The sequence below is a fragment of the Dryobates pubescens genome, chromosome 1 (assembly GCF_014839835.1).
Source record: "Dryobates pubescens isolate bDryPub1 chromosome 1, bDryPub1.pri, whole genome shotgun sequence".
NCBI classification, from domain to species: domain Eukaryota; kingdom Metazoa; phylum Chordata; class Aves; order Piciformes; family Picidae; genus Dryobates; species Dryobates pubescens.
The window spans coordinates 40579718-40599556 of record NC_071612.1 but is presented as its reverse complement, the minus strand read 5'-3'; the positions used below and the strand labels follow the sequence as shown (position 1 = coordinate 40599556).

General features: G+C 44.7%; 1 protein-coding gene across 1 annotated transcript in view; it reads left to right on the top strand.

Moving 5' to 3' along the window:
• Positions 1-19839, top strand: part of TBC1D19 (TBC1 domain family member 19) — a 44252-nt gene extending 24413 nt beyond the window's left edge. The window contains exons 11-21 of the mRNA XM_009904875.2: positions 2178-2290; positions 3401-3475; positions 4299-4361; positions 8512-8596; positions 11830-11874; positions 12962-12994; positions 15533-15642; positions 16588-16679; positions 17360-17475; positions 18391-18461; positions 19456-19839. Coding sequence (XP_009903177.2) covers positions 2178-2290; positions 3401-3475; positions 4299-4361; positions 8512-8596; positions 11830-11874; positions 12962-12994; positions 15533-15642; positions 16588-16679; positions 17360-17475; positions 18391-18461; positions 19456-19530 — 878 coding nt within the window. The 3' untranslated portion in view covers positions 19531-19839. The remainder of the gene's footprint in view (positions 1-2177; positions 2291-3400; positions 3476-4298; positions 4362-8511; positions 8597-11829; positions 11875-12961; positions 12995-15532; positions 15643-16587; positions 16680-17359; positions 17476-18390; positions 18462-19455) is intronic.

Here is a 19839-nt window from a genome sequence, read left to right as displayed (position 1 = left end):
TTTCTTCTCCTTTTGCAGACCTCTTTCTGTCCCTCACAGTCTGTTTTCTGATCCAAGAGCACCTCATTATGGAGCTACCCAGTTCTCTGTTCTTTCAAATCACTTTTCCCATCCAGACTTTCTCAGCTGGTCACTCAACTCCACAGTGAGACTTGCTGCTCATCTCTTGCCCATGTCAAGCAGCCTGGCTTTTCCTGTGTGCAAAAGCACAACATGTTGTAGAAATGCAAGTTAAGGGTCTTGACAAAAACTGGAATCTCAGTTCCTTCAGTGGGAATCCTGCTGCCTGCTCTGTTGGGTGTTGATGATTTTGGCTGCCAGTGATGTATTTATTTTGCTTTGACAGTAGTGGCATTGTGAAGTCTGAGGAGTTTTCTATATTGCATTTAGTAAACCCATCTCTTATGCAGCAAAACTGCTTTGTAATGTTTTGTGTCTGGATGAGAAGCAATCAGGGAAGTGCTGATGGCCACTGCAATGAGTCAGGCTTCTCAAAAGTTCTGTGAGGAATGGGAGGATGTTTTTTTCTTTTTGCCTTCTTTGTTTAGGAAGCAAGACTCATACCCTATCTGTGTCAGCTCTGCAGGTCAAACAGAGCTGGTGGGCTGGTCTAGGCAGTATTTGGGAAGAGAGGAGAGGGGACAGGAATCAATTAACTACATTTGTAATTCCAAATCTCATTCCTCTAAGTGGTGCCAGGCAGATACTTGGATGTCAAATATAGTGACATTTAGAAATGCAGGTTGTTTCTGAGAGCCTTCAGCAAACTCAGAGGACATGACTTTGGGAAGTTCTGAGTAGCAGTACAACGCCTGTCTAATGCCCAGCTGATCCCACAGAAATTCTTCCAGCTCTCTCTTCTGTGAGAGACATTTCAGGTATGGGGGCACAGTTACATCACCTAACCTGGACAGGGAAAAAGACTTCTGCCAGCTCAGGCTAGCCCAAGATACCTGTCTTTCAAGGTCATGGACTGAAGCCATGAAGGACACAATCCATTCCAGGGTACACACAGTATTGCATTCATGAGGAGGCCTTTGGGGCTGAGCAGCCCAGAGCTCCATAGCCATGACCCATCTCAGCAAGCCTGTCAACAGCAGAGTATTTGTTTGATGTCAGTCTGGAGGAAAATAAGAACTTTTGGGGAAAGAAAGTCTTTATCCTCCAGAGTGCCTACACCAATAATGAAACACCATGACAGGACACTCTGAACTGGAGCATTCTTGCCCTGTTCTCTGTGAAGATATTTGTGCAGTTGACATAAAACCAGGGGAGACAACAAACTCCAGGATGAGTGGCCATGATCTGTCTGAGCTGAGATGCCACTCATAGCTAAACAGGAGTGCTCTGTGCCTATATATGGCTGTGTGCTCTGCCTGATGCCAGCCTGCTGGCTGCAGCTACCCTTGATCTAGCCATAGATGTGAGCTAGGAGGGTCCATAGTGCATGCTGCTGTGTGACAGAAGGTGGTGCAGCCTTGCTCTTCAGCACCAATTCTTCCATTTCACAGAATTACAGAATGTTAGGGGCTGGAACAGACCTCAAAAGGTCATAAGATCCAAGCCCCCTGCAAGAGTAGGATCACCTAGAAGAGGTTGCACAGGCAGGTTTTGAATGTCTCCAGAGAAGGAGACTCCACAACCTCTGGGCAGCCTGTTCCAGTGTTTTGTCACTCTCACAGTGAAAAAGTTTTTCCTTCTGTTCGCATGGAGCCTCTTATGCTCCAGCTGGCACCCATTGCCCCTTGACCTACCATTGGACATCTCTGGGAAGAGCCTGGCTCCTGACACTTGCCCTCCACATATTTATAAACATGAATGAGGTCACCTCCCAGTCTCCTCTCCAAGTTAAAGAGCCCCAGCTCCCTCAGCCTTTCCTCATGAGGCAGATGTTCCACTCCCTTTATCATCTTTGTGGCTCTGTGCTGGACTCTTTCAAGCAGTTCCCTGAGGTCCTTCTTGAACTGAGGGGCCCACAATATTCCAGATGTGGTATTTCCTAGGAAGCTGCTTCAAAATCAGTGTGCAAACCAGACATTTGAGATAGCTTCTCATTAGAGGATAAGCTGCAGCATGACAAACCAGTTTATAAAGTTAGAAATGAAAGGATTTGATAATTTGATACACTTTGGAAGTCTCAAACTCCATCAATTCATTCCATGCTTTGTTTCTCACAGTTCTAGCAGAGCAAGACAGTGCTGCAGCTCAGCAGTATGTTCGCCAGGGATGTCCCACTGCACTCCGAGCTGATCTGTGGGCCCTCATCCTCAATATTTCCAACCAGCCAGAGGTAAGGAGCAAAGGGGGAGTCAAGGAGAAAGACTCGGTAAAAACACATAAGCACATCTCTCCTGGTGGCCTTTTTCCAAAGGAGAAATGCTCTGCTGACATGTCACAGAAACTTGTTGAAAAATAGGCACTTGTCTGGCAAACACTCCATGCTGTGCTGAACTCTTGTAGGCTCTTCCCTCATTGTCTTTTAATGAGCAAAATGCTGTAGAACAAACTGATTACTGGCTTTTAGGCTTTAATCCAAATCCCAGAACTGAATGTCTCTGTCTGGCATCCCCTATGTCAGTCTTTCTTCATATTCCTGGTTCTGTGCTTCCCTCACTCATCTATTGTGTTGGGTTTGAGAGGCAGGTGTAGGTACTGCAATCACAGGATGAGGGTCACCTCAAACTGACTGATAAGCTGCCAACAGATGGGCAGTGAGGTGCAGCTCCAGTGCCAGGGATATCCTGAGAGGCCCCAAGTGTGAGAGTGTGCCTACACAGAGGCTGCTGAGTAATCCAGACCTTAACTGCAAAGGAGGTCAGTTACCAGATTCTACCTAACAAGGTTTACTGGGTGCTGCTGAAAGATGCTGTTCTGTTGTGCTTGTGAGCTGCTTCCATAGATCCCTTTATGGTCCCAAGTAGATACAGGAGGAGGTTTTGGGGTTTGGCTTTGTAAGAGAGCTGGACACTGTAATCCTGCAGTGGTCTTTGTTTCACTGGGGAAAGATGAGTGTGTTTGGAGGTGTGTTATTGAAAACATACATGTTGCATTTTGATACAGACCTGTCTCAAAAAAATTATGTTTTTAAGAAGGAAAACTTTATAAGTCAAGGTTGCATTAAGTTTTGGCAGAGAATCAGATGAAAATGGTAAGGTTTTGATCTACTGGTTCCTTCATTCTCATTGTATTTGTTATCTAAAAGGGCCTCAAATATCTGCTTCATCTTGTAGGGCTTAACTAGAATCAGCCTTGACAGAACACCTCCTACATCTTGCAGGGGGTTTTCAGCTGAATACATGCTTCTGATTTAATTTCTTTGAACTGCTGAAAACTGGCTTTGTGAGTGTAAATGTGAATTAAAGCTGTGTCTCAGACCAATGATTCCTGTTTGTCATTCTAGGACATCTTGTATTATGAGCAGCTCAAGTCCAACGTGATTCAGCACGACCTTTTAGTGGACAGCCTGATCTACAAAGTGAGTGACAGTGCTTCAGGGAGTTGTGTGCTCTTCACACCAGTGTCTTGGGTTTAACAGAAATGCTGGATGGTTTGGTTTTAAGGAATGGGAGGAGAATTGCTGAGGGAGCTGGGATTGTTTAGCCTGGAGAAGAGGAGGCTCAGGGGAGACCTTATTGCTCTCTACAACTACCTGAAGGGAGGTTGTAGCCAGGAGGGGGTTGGTCTCTTCTCCCAGGCAACCAGCACCAGAACAAGAGGACACAGTCTCAAGCTGTGCCAGGAGAAGTTTAGGCTCGAGGTGAGGAGAAAGTTCTTCACTGAGAGTGTTGTTAGCCATTGGAATGTGCTGCCCAGGGAGGTGGTGGAGTCACCATCCCTGGAGGTGTTCAAGAGGGGATTGAACGTGGCACTTGGTGCCATGGTTTAGTAGTCATGAAGTGTTAGGTGACAGTTTGGACTTGATGATCTTTGAGGTCTTTTCCAACCTCATTGATTCAATGAATTGGTGTAAATTTGCTACTATGAACTCTCTCCTTGTGCCTGTGCTGGCTCTTGTGTGAGGCATTTGAGTTGAGCTGTTAAGTTGTAAAGAAACTGTCACTTCATTTGGAGGAATAACTGGTTTGGTGAGGCTCTGACCTGTGTCAGTGCTGAACGCTTTACTGATCAAGTTGAGGAAGCCTTTTTAAATGTTCAAATCTGGGAGTGTCTGCTTAACTTATAGCTCTGTGTGGATTCAGTGGTGAAACCGCCTCTTCTACCACAGTGCTAGGTTTGGCTTCTGTGGCAGGCTGAGGGGATGTCTCCTGGCTTTCAGCTGCTGTCTTTTCTGCTGACAGGATGTGAAGCTGACAGCAAGCAACGATGACTACTATTTTGTGTTTGAGGATTATTTGTACCAGGTATGTCACTGTTGTGGTTTGTTGTTTTTTTTTTCTCCTTAGAAAAGCTACAAGGTGTGGTGTGGCATGATGAGCAGGGCCTGCCTTGTGTTTCGTGTGCAGGCAGAGGGACCCTAGACTGCAGTGCATTGTGTGCTGCGTTGCTTTTGGGTGACAGTCTTGTGCAGCTCAGCCAGCATGACTGGCTTCTGGAACTCATGCTCTAAAGGGAACTCTGCAGCAAGCCAGGAACTCTACAAAGTCAGCCACATTCTTTCCCTTTCCAGCTCTGCAATAATGCAGTGATTAACAGAGACCTGAAGACTTGAGAAGTATACTCAGGGCTCCAGTTTATAAAACAATAGTGGTATTGCTTTGCAGTGACCTACTGCAATAAGCATGAAAGCTGTTGGTCCCGAGTAAGGCAGGGGTGAAGATGAGTACTGCTGGGATGCCTCCCACTCCAAAGCTGCTTCCAGCAGTGGAGCCCAGCTCATCTAGAAAGAGCTCTCCTGGTTGCTGCCTGCCAGATGCCTTAAGTAGATGATGTCATTTATGAATTCCCTAATGTGTAGCTGATTGCAGTGTCAACATCAATGTCATACAGCACACTTCCCAAGTCCACAGTGCTTCCAGTTTCATTAGTCACCTCTGCTAGGTTAGACTTGCTTCATTTTTTTGGTGGTTTAGACCTATGTGAAATTAATATGGGGAGGGACTTTTTAGAGTGTCAGGTAATGATAGGACTAGGGGAAATGGAACAAAAATAGAAATGGATAGATTCAGATTGGATGTTGGGAAGAAATTCTTCACCATGAGGGTGGTGAGACACTGGAATAGGTTGCCCAGGGAGGTGGTGGAAACCCCATCCCTGGAGGATTTTAAGACCAGGCTGGATGTGGCAGTGAGCAACCTGATGTAGTGGGGGGGGGGGGGGAAGGGAATGGAATGAAGCTGGAGGTGGGGAGATTCAGACTGGATGTGAGGAGGAAGTTCTTCACCCTGACAGTGGTGAAGCCCTGGAATGGGTTGTCCAGGGAGGTGGTTGAGGCCCCATCCCTGGAGGTGTTTAAGCCCAGGCTGGATGAGGCTCTGGCCAGCCTGATCTAGTGTGAGGTGTCCCTGCCCATGGCAGGGGGGTTGGAACTAGATGATCCTTGTGGTCCCTTCCAACCCTGACTGATACTATGATACTGTGATCCTAAGTGACTCCAGAATGAGGACAACATTGATATTTATTCATTACAATATTTCCATGAGGAAGTTGTTCTTGATTTAAGGGTCAAAGATAATCTCCTTTGTTGTAACATGACCTTCTCATCATGGAGGTATTCTTTCTGTCTTCTACTTCATTCCCTACATAGACTAGGAAATAATTTAATTCTGTCTTCTGATTCATTCCCTATATAAACTGCTAAGGCTCATTAATTGGTCATTAACTGACAGCTGCAGTGGACACAGGGTGGTAATCTGAAGGAAGAATGAACTAGAATCCAGGATAATTGTTTTGCTGTAGGAGCATCAGAAATGGATCTGGTCAGTTGTTCTTCCATTTACAACCCAGCTGGATAATTTCACTTTTAATAAAACTCTTACTAGCTAAAAGGATGATTTACAGAATGGAAATCACAAAAATCACTGAACTATCCTTAGGTGATTGAGGAAGAGCCATCAAGAATCTTGGAAAAATTAAATGACTGGGTTTACTGCAGGGCTTAGAGACAAAGAATTTCTCAGACTCAATTATGAGTTGCTCCAGTTTTGTTTGGTACTGTGTGGTGCTGTTCAGACTCTCTTCTAGAAGAAAGTTAGACATTTGCCTTGAATTTTCTCCTCTGCCCTAATGTGCAGGTGCAGGGCTGCCAAAGGATACTGTTCTACAGCCCTGGAAAAATTCTGCAACATGAGGCACTGATAGGGACTTTTGTTGACTGATTTCATGTGATAAGTAGATGTAAATCTTGCCCAAATAAAATAGTTAATGAAAAGGTCAGTTTCAACCAGGTAAATTATTTCTGGGTTTGTGTTTTTAGGGCTAGTTGCTGCCTCTAGCTTTCCAAGTCATTGGGCAGGGTGTGGCATTTGTCCTTGTGTGAGTAAGCAGATAAATCAGGAAACCTGAGTGTAAAATAACTAGGAAAAGAACTGGTTGGATCATTGGTACCTCTAGCAGCATGCAGGCTTTCTGGGGAAGAACACTGGGAAATCATACCAGTTATTTCCTTTACTATCTTTGCTTTACCCCAAAGTTTCCATTCTTTACTACTTCACATTCTATTACTACTTTACAACCATTGAAACAGAGTACAGTTACTTTCAGCAGGAATGAATGAGTATATTAAAAGTTTTGGCTTTGTCTTTTCTTCTCAGCCCTCTGATTTCAGTGGTTTTCTTTTCAGGTTTGATGATAAATATCCAGCGGTTTGCTAAAGATTTCTGTTCCTTAAAAGGAGTTTGTGTCATTGTTTTCTTTAGCATTGCTGCTGTTGTGAATGAGAGAGTGAATAAGAAGTGTGCCAATGCATTATTTCAGGCCAGAGCTTCAGTTTGAGTACTTGGTCTTGCATAATGAATCCACACAGAGGACCTCACCTAGCACTTTTGGGGTACAGTCATAGCATGTTTGAGCTAGAGTCTTGGAAAGATGAACAGACCTAGTCTAAAGCCTTCCAGATACTTCTACTGGACACTTGATTCCTAAAAACCAGGGCCTCAGATGAAGGTTACATTCTTTCCCCTGTGAGAGAACATCGTTTATGTCCTTTTCAGATTAGTTTCATTTTCCTTCACCTCAGTTAACATCTACAGAGAATTACATTTGCCTGTGTATTGTTATTGTCAGCTGTATTTTGGCAGCCAGGAAAATGATTGTGCGTCGTGCAAAGATAATATTTAGCTTAAACTGAGATAAAGAAATTTGTTGGTTTTAAAAGATGTTTGTGTCTGAGAGAGAGTTTTGAGGCTCAAAAGAGGAAAAAGGCTCAAAATATGACCTGCCTTCCATAAGAAATGAGAAAAAGCAAGGATGTCCAGATGTCAGTGTTCTGGGTTTGCCTGCTTCCTCTTGACAAATGCTGATGTCTGGAAGATGTCTGCAGGAATTAGTTGATGGGAAAAATCGATTTGGTTTTTATTCAGAGTAAATTCTGTAGTGAAGCATCACCTAAACCAGTTTGACCTTTTACACCTTGGCTACAGTTAAAACAAACAAGCAAACCCTTAAAACCTGCCAGAGCAGAGAAGTTTAAGGGATGCAGAAAAGGTTGCAGTCTGCCCGGTTTCTGCCCTCTCGTGCACAGGCTTGGTGGTGCATCCTGCAGCCAAATTGTCAGGGGCAGAGCTAATGACTGCCTTCCTACAACTGCATGTAGGATGAGATTCTTTGCTGTTCCTTCTTTTCCAGGAATGCTTTCACTTCTCTAATGTTGCCCTCGGTTGCTGTCAATACCCAATTGTTCAGCAAGCAATACAAATACATTTTCCAAAATGCATTTCAGACCCTGTGGGTGTGAGGCGGACAGCACAGTCTGTGTGTGTTTGGAAAGGACTCTGAGTGTTGTGCAAGCATTCTGTCAAGCTGCAAGGAAGTTAAGCATACACTTTATAAACATTTTACCTTTCTTACATTGTTTATAAACATACAGTTTTAAGAAGCTAAACATACAGTTACGGAGACCCTGCTGTAGCAGGGAGGGGTGGACTAGGGGGGTGGACCTCTTCAGAGGTCCCTTCCAACCAACTCTTAACATTCTGTGAAGCACAGTAACTGAAGGGATCAGTCTCCTAGCCCAGCACACATGGAAATGTCAGTGGTTCCTTTGCTCAATCCCTCACTAGGATTTTCCCAGGTTTTAGTAACTGAATAGAACAAGAATCCAGTCATACCAAATCCCCCAGCTGCATGCAGAGAGACAAATGGTGTGGGAGAAAGGGATAAACCTGTTTTGAGTGGCAGAGAAGGGTTGGAGATGGTGTTCTGCTGACCACAGATGAATGTGAATGCAAAATCAGAGCCTGGAAGCTTGAACAGCAAAGCCAATAAAGTATGTCAAGAACTCTTGATGTTGTTAGTTGTCTTCTGACAGGTGCTGATGAAGGCAGGCCCTTAAATGTGTGTGCCTCTGGTTTGCTGCTCAGCCATTCACTGACTTTACCTGCTGCCTTTCTGCAGGTCCTGCTCTGTTTTTCCCGGGACACGTCCGTGCTGGAGCATTTTGCCTACAGCAGTGCCACCCCCCCCAAGTCCTACATCCGAGGTAAAGGGCCCTGGTCAAAGGGCTGTATGGGGTTTTATGGCTGCTGTGCTAACACAGGGTGGGAGTTTGCTTGGTGTTCATTATACCTCCTAGACTACTTTTAAAAGAAGATGGACTAAAGACTCCCTGGAGACGTTTAAGACCAGGCTGGATGAGGCTGTGGCCAGCCTGATCTAGTGTGAGGTGTCCCTGCCATAGGCAGGGGGGTTGGAACTAGATGATCCTTGTGGTCCCTTCCAACCCTGACTGATTCTGTGATTCTATGTATCCTGCTGATCCCTGCAGATTCTGATAGGACAGTGTAGAAGCTGATCACTTGGAGGCCAGATTGTAGCCTTGTTCTCTTACTGTTGCAGTTTTGTGTGTTATTCTCCAGTGTTTTACCAAAACAGATGAGAGACACAGCTACGACAATGTGATAATATCTTGACAACCTCTGTCTCCATCAGAGCTACAAACTGAAGTACCCAGCCTTGTCCTCTGCAGCTTCAGCACATACAGCAGCTGTGGTGGTAGGACATAGAATCATTAAGGTTGGAAAAGACCTTTAAGACAATCTTACCACAGCAGGGATCTCTGTAGGGATGATAGGCAGGAGCAGAACATGCTGCTGAAGAGTTGTGGGCTCTCTTGGGAGGTCTGGGAGTGTGGAGCTCTACCAGGCAGGCTTACAGTGATCTTTCTCAAAGCATGGCATCTTCTAGAGCATAAGCTTTTGTTTGGATGGCCTTTGCCTTAAGTGCTCTCCTAAGCCTTGCTTTTCTTAGCAGTCTTGCATTTACTGGTTCAGTCCACTTGTCTTCTCTGCCAACTTGTAATGCCATACCTCTGGACTCTGTTTCCTTCCATCTTAGATCCCCACCTGCTTGGCTCTACCCAGTGGTCCCTACTTTTGCCTGCTTCCTTCAATCATTCAGCAGTCCAACCACTCCTTTTCCCATGTACTTTTACCTTCCACATTCTGCTTTCCTCCCTCATGCCACATACTTGGCCAGATGTGCTCCCTACACCAAGTACTTTTGCACAGGATGTCTGCTGATATATTTCCTCTTGCTGCTGCTTGTGTCACTAGAGTCAATGTTTATTTTCTAGTTGTTTTCTTCCTCTCTTGTTGCCTTGCAGGCCTTTTCGGCCATTGGAATGGGCTGCCTGGGGAGCCCACTCACTGGAGGTGTTCAGAAAGAGACTGGATGGGGTGCTTGGTGCCATGGTTTAGCTGATTAGATGGTGTTGGGTGATAGGTTGGACTTGATGATCTCAAAGGTCTTTTCCAACCTGGTAAATTCTATTCTATCTGATCTCTTTAATTGGGTTCAGGGAGATTTCTGTACCTGATTCTTGACCTAAGCCAAGGGCTCACCTGAGACCAGGGCATCAGTGAGACCACAGGGCTCTGGCAGACCAGGAACACAACCACGGGAAACATCCTGCTTGATCCCAGACAAATCAGGGGAATGAAGCTGCTGACTTCTAGATGTCTGCTGAACTTGTGTACATCCAAGAGGCTTGCAGGGCCTATTTTTGGCTAGTTTTCCAAGAAAGAAGCTTAGTGGTAAAAACACTCCTTCCAGTTGGCAACTGCAGGCCAATTATTGCAAGGAAAAGTAAACCAAGAGTTTTTAGTCTGATGAAACAACTGATTTCTGTTACTGGAAAAGATTGGGTTTTATTTTCATGGGGCAAGAGATTAGCAGGGTGATTTTTTTTTATTCATTTTTTTAAATTCAATTCAGTCAATTCATGCTAGAAGAAAATATCCAAGTTCAGATCCCACTGAAGGTGATAGGGGTTTGCTGTGCTAAATTCTTGTGTAAAGTGAAGCAAATAGAGAGATCTCAAGAGTCTCTGGATGTTCTGGAATTCTTCACATGAATAATTACATTTTTCTAGTGGATTTTTAAAATTTTTATTTTAAAACTACAATAATTTCAGCTTTTGATTGCAGCTTTTAATTGGTTGTAATTGTCACAGACTGTCTTTGGTTGGACGAGACCTTCAAGATCATCCAGCCCAGCCTTCAGCCCCTCGCTGCAAGGTCACCACTAAACCCATGTCCCTAAAATACCTGCTTAGAACACTTCTGTGTTTCCAAATAAATTGAACATTTTTTTTCCTAGTGGATTTGCAGTTATTAGGTCTGTAGTTAAAATACAGTTAATTAATACAACATCATCTTCATGTTGCAAGGAAGAGAATTGTGTGATCAGTCTGTGCTATCAGTGGTTGTCTTGACTTAATCTTTTGAGTCCAGTTCTGGGCCCCTCAATTTGAGAAGGACATTGAGATGCTTGAATGTGTCCAGAGAAGGGCAGTGAGGCTGGGGAGAGGCCTTGAGCACAAGCCCTACGAGGAGAGGCTGAGGGAGCTGGGATTGTTTAGCCTGGAGAAGAGGAGGCTCAGGGGAGACCTTATTGCTCTCTACAACTACCTGAAGGGAGGTTGTAGCCAGGAGGGGGTTGGTCTCTTCTCTCAAGCAACCAGCACCAGAACAAGAGGACACAGTCTCAAACTGTGCCGGGGGAACTTTAGGCTCAAGGTGAGGAGAAAGTTCTTCACAGAGAGTTGTTAACCATTGGAATGGGCTGCCCAGGGAGGTGGTGGAGTCACCATCCCTGGAGGTGTCCAAGAGGGGATTGGATGTGGCACTTGATGCCATGGTTTAGTGGTCCTGAGGTCTTGGGTGACCGGTTGGACTTGATGATCCTTGAGGTCTTTTCCAACCTTATTGATTCTATGATTCTATGAGTCCAGCATGTTACTTAAATGTTTCCTTTGTTCTATCAGAAGTGTACCATTCATCTTCCTCTCTGCTGCAGGCTTAATAAAGCCCTGAATATTTTGTATCTCTTGTAACTTTTTTAATGCCTTTCCCATCCTGTCAGACTGCCACAGTATGGCAGGCTCAGCCTCTCACCCTTAGCCCTCACAGAGCTTCACTGTCTTCAATATCTGTCTAGAGCTCCTAAGACACTCCAGTTATCTCTGTGGGCCAGCACTGCTGGGATCTTCCTCCTCTTTCTGGCTGTGTCATCCTCTCTCCGTGTTGCTGCATTTTAGTGTCACATCTGACAGCAGCAGCTGCACTGGTGGCTTCTTTGAGGCAATATCAAGTGGTCAGCAATGTAATTAGTTGTCTTTTTTACCACTGTCACTTAGAGTCTACCTTTATAATTTGAATCTTTTACGCTTTTAACAGCTTGAGCAGATGTTAATTGTGGTTTGATGATTGGCAGGCAAACTGGGGATGGAGGAATATGCCGTGTTCTACCCTCCAAACGGTAAGAGTTGTGCTGCTGCCTCCTCTAGTGGCAGACGGGGAGGAGGCAGGGGTTTTGCTCAAACTCCTTTTGCTCCTGCTCGATGAGCATCTTTAACTGGAAGGAGTAAGCTGGGCTGAAGCTGTTCCAGAGCCACGCTGAGCCTTGTGCCACTATTGAGGGTCTGAATGGGACGTGCTGAATCTGGCTGACCCCACCTCTGCAGTACCTAAGAAACCACACCACAGCTCTTCCTTTCAAAGTTTGTAGTTTAAACACTCAGCCTTAACTAATCTATCTATACATTGTATATCTATAATGTCATTGCTGCTGTTGTTACTTCAGTGACTAATGTTCTTTTTTTTTCAGCTCTGATTTTGACCCCTTCAGTCCTTGTCTCTTGAAACCTTTCCCTACTTTTGTTTTAAGTTCAAGTTCTTTGCTCAGGCTTTCAGGGCCTTACGTCGCCAGTATTAAATCCATGTCTCTGACCTTGTCTTTTGTGTCTTCATGTTCCAGCACTGTGATACATCTGCACATGCTTTTGTTTCCCCCTCTTCCATGTTTGCCTTCACTATCCTTTGCAGCTTTGTAGCCATGAAGCACTGTCCTTATGCCCTCTTCCCAAAGCAGCTCTGTATGAAAATATAATGTCCTACATGAAAATTAGTGACTGAAAGCTGAGATCAGCTGGGAAGGAGGAGACAACTGTCATGGTGCAGCCACCAAGTCCTCTGAGCACTGCATGAACTGCTAGAGGTCCTGGCCTCCTTTTCTCCTGCTCCCTCCTGACATTTATCTGGAATCAGTTTCTGATTCCAGCAAAGCTCATGCAGAATCACTTCATGGAAACAGCTTTATATGGCTCTCTGGGAACTATAGCATGTGTTTAAGATGTAATTGGTTGTGTGAAGTCAGTTATACAAATGCTGTACTTAATATTTACAAGATTGAGATCCAAGACTCCTTACAAGGAATTATTTCATTCCTGTGGTACCATTTAGAAGCTAAAGTGGGAAATGCATTATGTTGGGGTTTTTGGTTGTGTTTTTAACATGGATAAAAAGAAGTATCAAAGAACAAAACCAAGAATACTTTTGTTTTGTAGGTGTAATTCCTTTTCATGGCTTTTCTATGTATGGTAAGTATGACTCATGAGTTCTGCAGATCTCAGGGCTGCTTGGTACCATATTGCAGTTTAAAGCTGTGTGTGCTCTCTGTGTGTTCTGGGGTTTGTGTGTGAATCATTCTGAAAACTCCATGCTGCTTCTGCTGACTTGTACTCTGTTTAAAAGCTCACTACCTCGTGGGAGTTCCTTCTTTGGGAGCTCATAGCTGAGCTATTCCCAATCACTGAATGCCAGCTTGGAAGGGACCCCAGGGATCATCTGGTCCAACCTTTCTAGGTCATAGCTGAGTTGAAATGAGCTGGCCCAGCACGCTGCCAAGCTGAGTCCAAAAGATAACATACATTCACATAGTGGATATGAATACAGGGATAAAGTCTCATGATGGTTTGTTTTTTTTTTCACTTTTGGGTAGACCCAAGTTCCCCATGAAAAGAGTTGTCAAACACAGGAATGATGTGAGAGTGTTGCTGTGTTGCTGTGTCTTTTAACACCTAAGACAGGTGTTAAAAGAGCTAGACTGCTGTGCAGAGCAAAGCCCAAATATCAACAAGGTTTCTAGGGAAAAAGCAGAAAATCTCCTCAGGTCTCAGAGGTGAGAAGGTGCAGGCATCCTCCAACAGTGTCAGATTCATTATTACAGCTTGTCAGTTTTAACCTGTGCTTGGTCAAAGGTGCTTGTGGCATCACAGGTCAGGCAGATTTACAGATCACACTTAATGTTATCTTTAATGAAGTTTAGTGCTCATGTGATCATTAAAATCAGGCTACCTACATATAAAATGCAAACAGGAACCTGAGGGGAGTATCTTGGGTCTCTGAAGTGAGGAAGAGCTTAATTACAAACTCTTCCCTAGGCACTCTGTGGAGGCTTCCAATTTTGCTGTGTGGAACTGCTGTTCAGGATGCATAGGGCTGACTCTGCCCTTGAGAAGAGCAGAGTCTCTCTAACTGGGTGGGAGCTTCTTCCTTCCCTCAGGCTCTCTAGCCCAGGGCTCAGAATGAGCTAGTGGTGAGGAGGAGAGAGGATGAAGAGCAGGACAGCAACACCACAGTAGTGCAACTGCAGGCCATAGGCGTGGTAGGTGGCACCAAGCAGAGCAGCCTCTGTTCCATGCTGTGCTGCTGTGGGAGGAGGTGGCTGGGTCCGTATGTGAATCCTGTACACGCTGTCATGTTCACAGGCACACAGCCACGGGGGGCCAGCTGCTAGGCTCTGCTTCTGTTCTCCTCCTGGCCTTCATGTGCAGGCTGCCAACTCTTCCTCGTTGTGGTAGTTTTAGGCTATGCCTTTAAATTTTTTCACAGATCTTGAGCACCTTCAGTCATAAACAACACATTGGGAGCAGCCTCTGCTTTCCTTACCCCAGCCTAGACACACAGCTGGGAGCGTCTCGGCTGCCTTGGAGCCCACCTCTCAGAAAGATGTGGCAGTGTTTGCAGTGAAGCCATCTTCTCTGCCACATGTGTGGAAATGACTTCACAGGTGTGCAGCCACACCTCTGTGTGAATGTCTGTGTGCTTGCACATGTGTCACATCCCTACTGTGTGGAAATAAACCTGAACCTCTGGGCAGAGGCTCTGGGGGTGCTGAGAGGTGATCTGGCATCCCCAAAGAGTGCAGCTGTCCAAGGAAGCAGGGGCTGTGGTGGGTGGGCAGGCCAAAGGCTGTGCACAGATGTGGAGAGTGGTCAGACCAAAGACTGTGCACAGCAGTGTGTGCAGGACTGTGAAATGTGCATGGAATGGCTGCAGGGGTGGTGGGAAGCTGGTTGTGTTTGTGCAGCATGTGCATGCAGTAGGTTCATCTCTGTACTGGACTTGTACAGAAACAGCAAAAGCACAGGTTGGAAACAAGTTTCAGAGCTGATGCTTTACCAGTGTGCTGTTAGGTGTGCTGAAAGAACTCTAAAGATCTGACTCCCAATGCCCCTGCTTTTCAGGTCTCCCAATAAATACACAGGTCTCTGTCTCTCCTGCTTAGGTGATGTTATTGTGGCAACCACAAGCCATGGTTCGAATATTTCCATTTTCATAACACCTATCTCCAAGCAGCAAACCTTTTCTGGTCTTACAACTAAGGAACCAACTGGGAGATGGTCATTAGCCCAGGGGCACTGTTGAGGTCAGAGGTGGCTGAATCAAAACCTTGGGCTGTTCACCATGCCATTGCTCCTACCCTAGAGAAGCCATGAAGTGTATGTTTATGCTTCTGAAGGCAGAGCTCCAGTAAGCAGGCTCTATTTAGTTGAGGTTCTTGAAATCTATGAAACTGTTACCTGCTATGTGCTGTACTCCCCTTCTTAACTTTGTACCTTAAGTACCAGACTGTTACAAAACACTTGGTCTAAATAATTGCTTGAGGATTGTTGTTGTAAATTGTGCTTCTAGAAATGACTTTTTCCCCCCTTCCCTCATACTTCATGCACTTAATCATTGGACTCTTTGAGCAGTTTTTAGAGTGTTGTCAATTACAATTCTTTTATCCTTAATCATTGAATGCTTTGGCAGTTTGCAGTGTTGAGTCAATTACAACTCTTTTATCCTTCCAGTTGCTCCACTTTGTTTTCTGTACCATGAACCTCCCAAACTGTATCAGATATTCCGTGAGATGTATGTGCGTTTTTTCTTCAGACTTCATTCCATCTCTTCTCATCCCTCTGTAAGTTCATCAGCAATTAAAACCCACTCCCTTGATATTCTTTTTGACTATGGAACAATGATATCCATGATTTTATGTGTGATTTGAAATACCTCCTTTTCAGCAAAATAGAGGCAAGCCTGGAGGAATGCTTAGGTAACTCCGGTTGGGATGTTTTGGGGTTTGACATCAATGCCAGGCTTTGCTATGGAGTATTCAGAGGGAGCTTTCCTTTTGTGAGCTTGGGGGGTGGTTGGGAAGTCTTCTCTGCAATAAGCTCAAGAAGTCACATGAATACATCCTGACTTTTGTGTTAATTAATAACATGTAAGTGCCCACTCAGGGGTTTTCTGGGGCAGAGGGACTAAAATATAGCCATGTATGCACAGCTCTTGCTTCAGTGATCTGAAGTTAATGCCTCTTTCTTTACCTCAGGTATCTTTTTGTTAGCACTGCTAGATGAATTTACATCATTTAAATCATTTGCTTATCTTTATGCCCAAGACCAGCTTTCTCCAATATCAGACAGATGGAGAAATTGGCTTATCTTCTATTTTTGCAGAATTAATCATTTCTTTTGTGGTTTTGGTTTTTTTTTCCTCCTTCACAAAGTGCTCCTGCAAAACACTTCCTGGTTAAAAGAAAACATTTTCCTTGGTATTTCAAGGCTCTGAACTGTGCTCTCAGTCCCAGTGGAATGGGTCAGACAGGAGTCTGCTCATTTTCATGGGGATTTTGAGAAGAAATGTATAAATTTAACTTTTTTTTGGTAGTTCTCCCTATTGCTGCTTGGTTTTAGTTATCAGAGCGATGCTCTTTCTCACATCCTCTGGTTCTTAGTGCAGCTGAGGCCCATTTCAAAGTGGAAATCTCTGAAGTAGGCCACTCACATGTTTATGTTGGTGGTGTTTTCTCAGGCCTGAGAGCACCAGTGCTGGTGTTCAGGATGTTCTCTTGTTTCTTCAGGGCATTGTGTCCTTGTGCTTGCTGTTTGAGACCCTCCTGCAGACCCACCTGCCTCAGCTCTTCTATCACCTGCGGGAGATCGGGGCACAGCCGTGAGTGCTTCTTTCTGCCGTGCTGCCAGGGCTGCTGCAGAGCCTTGACTCTGAAAAGGCTGCTCTGTAGTCACTCCTTTGGAAAGATGGGGAAATGGCTCATAAGTGCAAACCTCAGTCTGCCAGTCTTTCTTGAGAGGCAATGGGAGCTTTGTGCATTTCTTGTGTGGTGTGTGAAAAAGAGAGCTGCTCCCTGAGGAGTGCTGCATTGTTCAGCTGAGATTCAGTTCTTCAGGTCAGATCTAATGGAACTCAGTGACTTATTTCCTGGGGACAGAAGACACACAGGTATGTTAGGTCAGTAGAAGCCATTGGAAGGAGAGGGAGAACAAGAGGCTGTCGTTCTGCATTGTGCTCATGGTACCAGGTGCAACAGAACCTGAATGTCTTCCTGCAATAATTGGTACCCACCAGAGCAGGTAAAAGCTTGGGTGAGGATCCCTCTGGCCTTTTTGTTTGGTCAGGGTGTTTTACTGATATCAGTACTTTGTCAGATGAGATACTGCTTGGTTTTCTGATAACTGTGGCAAAGGCAAATGCTGATTAGTGCTGCAGCAGGAGAGAGTGGCTATGCCTCCCAGAAGACAAGTGCAACAGAATAATTAAATACTCTTTCTAGAGAATCTGCCTGGTGGTTACAGGAGGCAGCAATGCAGTGACTGTTTCTCCCTTGTCTGCAGGCTAAGGATCTCATTTAAATGGATGGTGCGAGCATTTTCTGGGTATTTAGCTACAGACCAGCTCTTGCTCCTGTGGGACAGGATCCTGGGGTACAACTCCCTAGAAATTCTTGCTGGTAAGAGAAGCTTTGTGCAGAATGTGTCAAGTCCAGGTGGCTGTAACATGTAAAGACATGTTAGCTCCATGCATTCTGTGACAAGGAGAAGCAGCTGCTCTTTGAACACTGAAAGCTGGGTCCATGTTCAAGAGGATAATTTCAGGATGCCTACAGTGGCACAAGTGCTGCATCTCTGACAGAAATATGTGAGGTAGTTTGAATTTAATGACAGCACTTGAAATGCTCAGTGCTCTCTGAACAGCACATGGAGTGTTCTCCCAGCTTCATGGTAACAAGGAATGAGTCCATCACCTCTCACAAAACACAAGATTCGTCTTCCATCTTTGCTTGCATCAATTGGGAGTTCTCCTGATTTTGCTGGATTTCTTCTTTCCAGGTCCTATCTTTTAAGAGACTTGAAAGTTTTCTACCTTGTTTTATATAGAAGTAAGTGTCCTTAGATGTATGCAAGGTTTTAAGATGGGGGTTCTGAAGAAAACACCTATCTTCAGTTGGGTCAGCTCTTGACTACAAAGTAGGTGCATAGAGGAGAAAATGCTTCAGGTCCACTTGTCCTGACAAGGCAGCTAGGTAGAGAGAATTTTAAAGAAATGAACATATATTGTAATGTTACAAAGCATTTACAATTAGAATGCTGTTATTTAAATAAACTTAAATGATTGGCTTGGGAATTAATTGCTTGCACACTACCTTGTCCCTTTTAATAAAAGCCAGTCGGCTTAAGCATTTCCACTCAGACCTTCCTGACAGGTTTTTTCCTACCTCTTCTAAAGAATGACCCAAGGAACTCAAACTGAGCCATGCACTGTCAGTGACTGCTCTGAGGCAATGAGAATTGGTATTTTACCCCAAGATTAGTGCAAACCCCCAACTAGTAGGTCAGCAACTCAAATCTTGGGCCTTTTCTTGCAGTGCTGGCAGCCGCTGTGTTTGCTTTCCGAGCGGTCAACCTGATGGAGGTGACATCACTGGCTGCAGCTGAGGTAAGGATAAGTTTCAGTCAGAGGGGATGGAAATAGTTTCTGATACTTTGCCAGCAGGAGTAACCCAAGCTTCACATGGCACGTGGTGCAGAGTGCAAATCTTCTGGCCTAAATTCTTACCCGGGGTAAAAACCCCCAAGGAAATGGTGAACATGCAGTGCATGATGCTGCTGTTCTGGGGTGAAAGGAAAGAGAGTGTCTCTGCTTCAGACATGCACTGTTAGAAAGTTCCTGTGTGCAATTAGATTCTTTTTCTGGTTTCATGTATGACCTTTGTCTGGGGGTTATACTGTTTTTAAAATATTGCCAAGGTGCTTACCCTTTTTTTGAGCTGGGTTTCAGGTGGCTGCTTCTGTGGGTTTTGGTGTTACAAAGATGGCACGAGTTTGTGTCAGTGTTAAGCCTGAAACTTCAGTGAGAGTACTGGCATGGGGAATGAAGTGAACTAAGTTATTCAGATGATTGTGTAGTCATTTATTAAGATGACTCCCGCCCCCCCAAATGTGGTGATTATTTTTTTCAGACTTTGAGAGCTTATGATGACTTTCTGTCTTTTTGGGGGTTTCTTAAACCTGCTCTCTTGTGCAGACTTTGACTATTTGAGTCATTCCATTGGACATACTTCACAAGTACTAGCCAAGCTACAGGATAAAGATTCTTAATTCCCAATTATTTTTAGAAGCAAGTTGAAATGTTAGAGCCCTTCCTTATTCACAGCCCCGATGCCATGTGTATGCGAAGGAAGGCTAAAGGCTCAAATCAGATGCTTTGGTTTCTGTAGGTAAACATGCTTTTTCTGTGAAATGTAGAATGAAAAACAGTACAATCAGGCACTGACACAAACCAGCATAAATTGCTTCTAGCCAGCTCTGAATCTGGTTCTTGTTGGTATTGTAGTCAACATTCAAATGTTTTTTTCCTGACTTCTGGGCTTGCTTTAAAGCAATTTGATTCAAATGTCACCTTTAACAGGCCTTTTTGGTTGTTATCCTAGGCTGTGCTTGCTGACCTTTCCACCTTGAAAGTCATGCCTCTTCTGCAGATCTTCTTGTTTGCTACTGTCACTTGATCTGTTGCAACAGCGCTGGTACCACAGCCCCAGGCCTTCTGCAGGAGCTGATCCTCAACTATGCAATGTCTGCATACAACCAAAACCAAGCTGTATGTATAATAATGATTTAGGGATCATGACTTGAGCATTTTCTAACAGAAAGCAGTGACTCAGCCCAGGAGCACATGCCCTGCATGCTCTGAATGTCACCTGGCAGCATCAGGGCTTGTTGCTGTGCAGGAGAATGGCTGCTGTGCAGGTGAGCAGCAGGGATCAGCGCTCACAATGCATGTCCGGGTAAATAAAGGCAGTGAACTCCTGACCTGA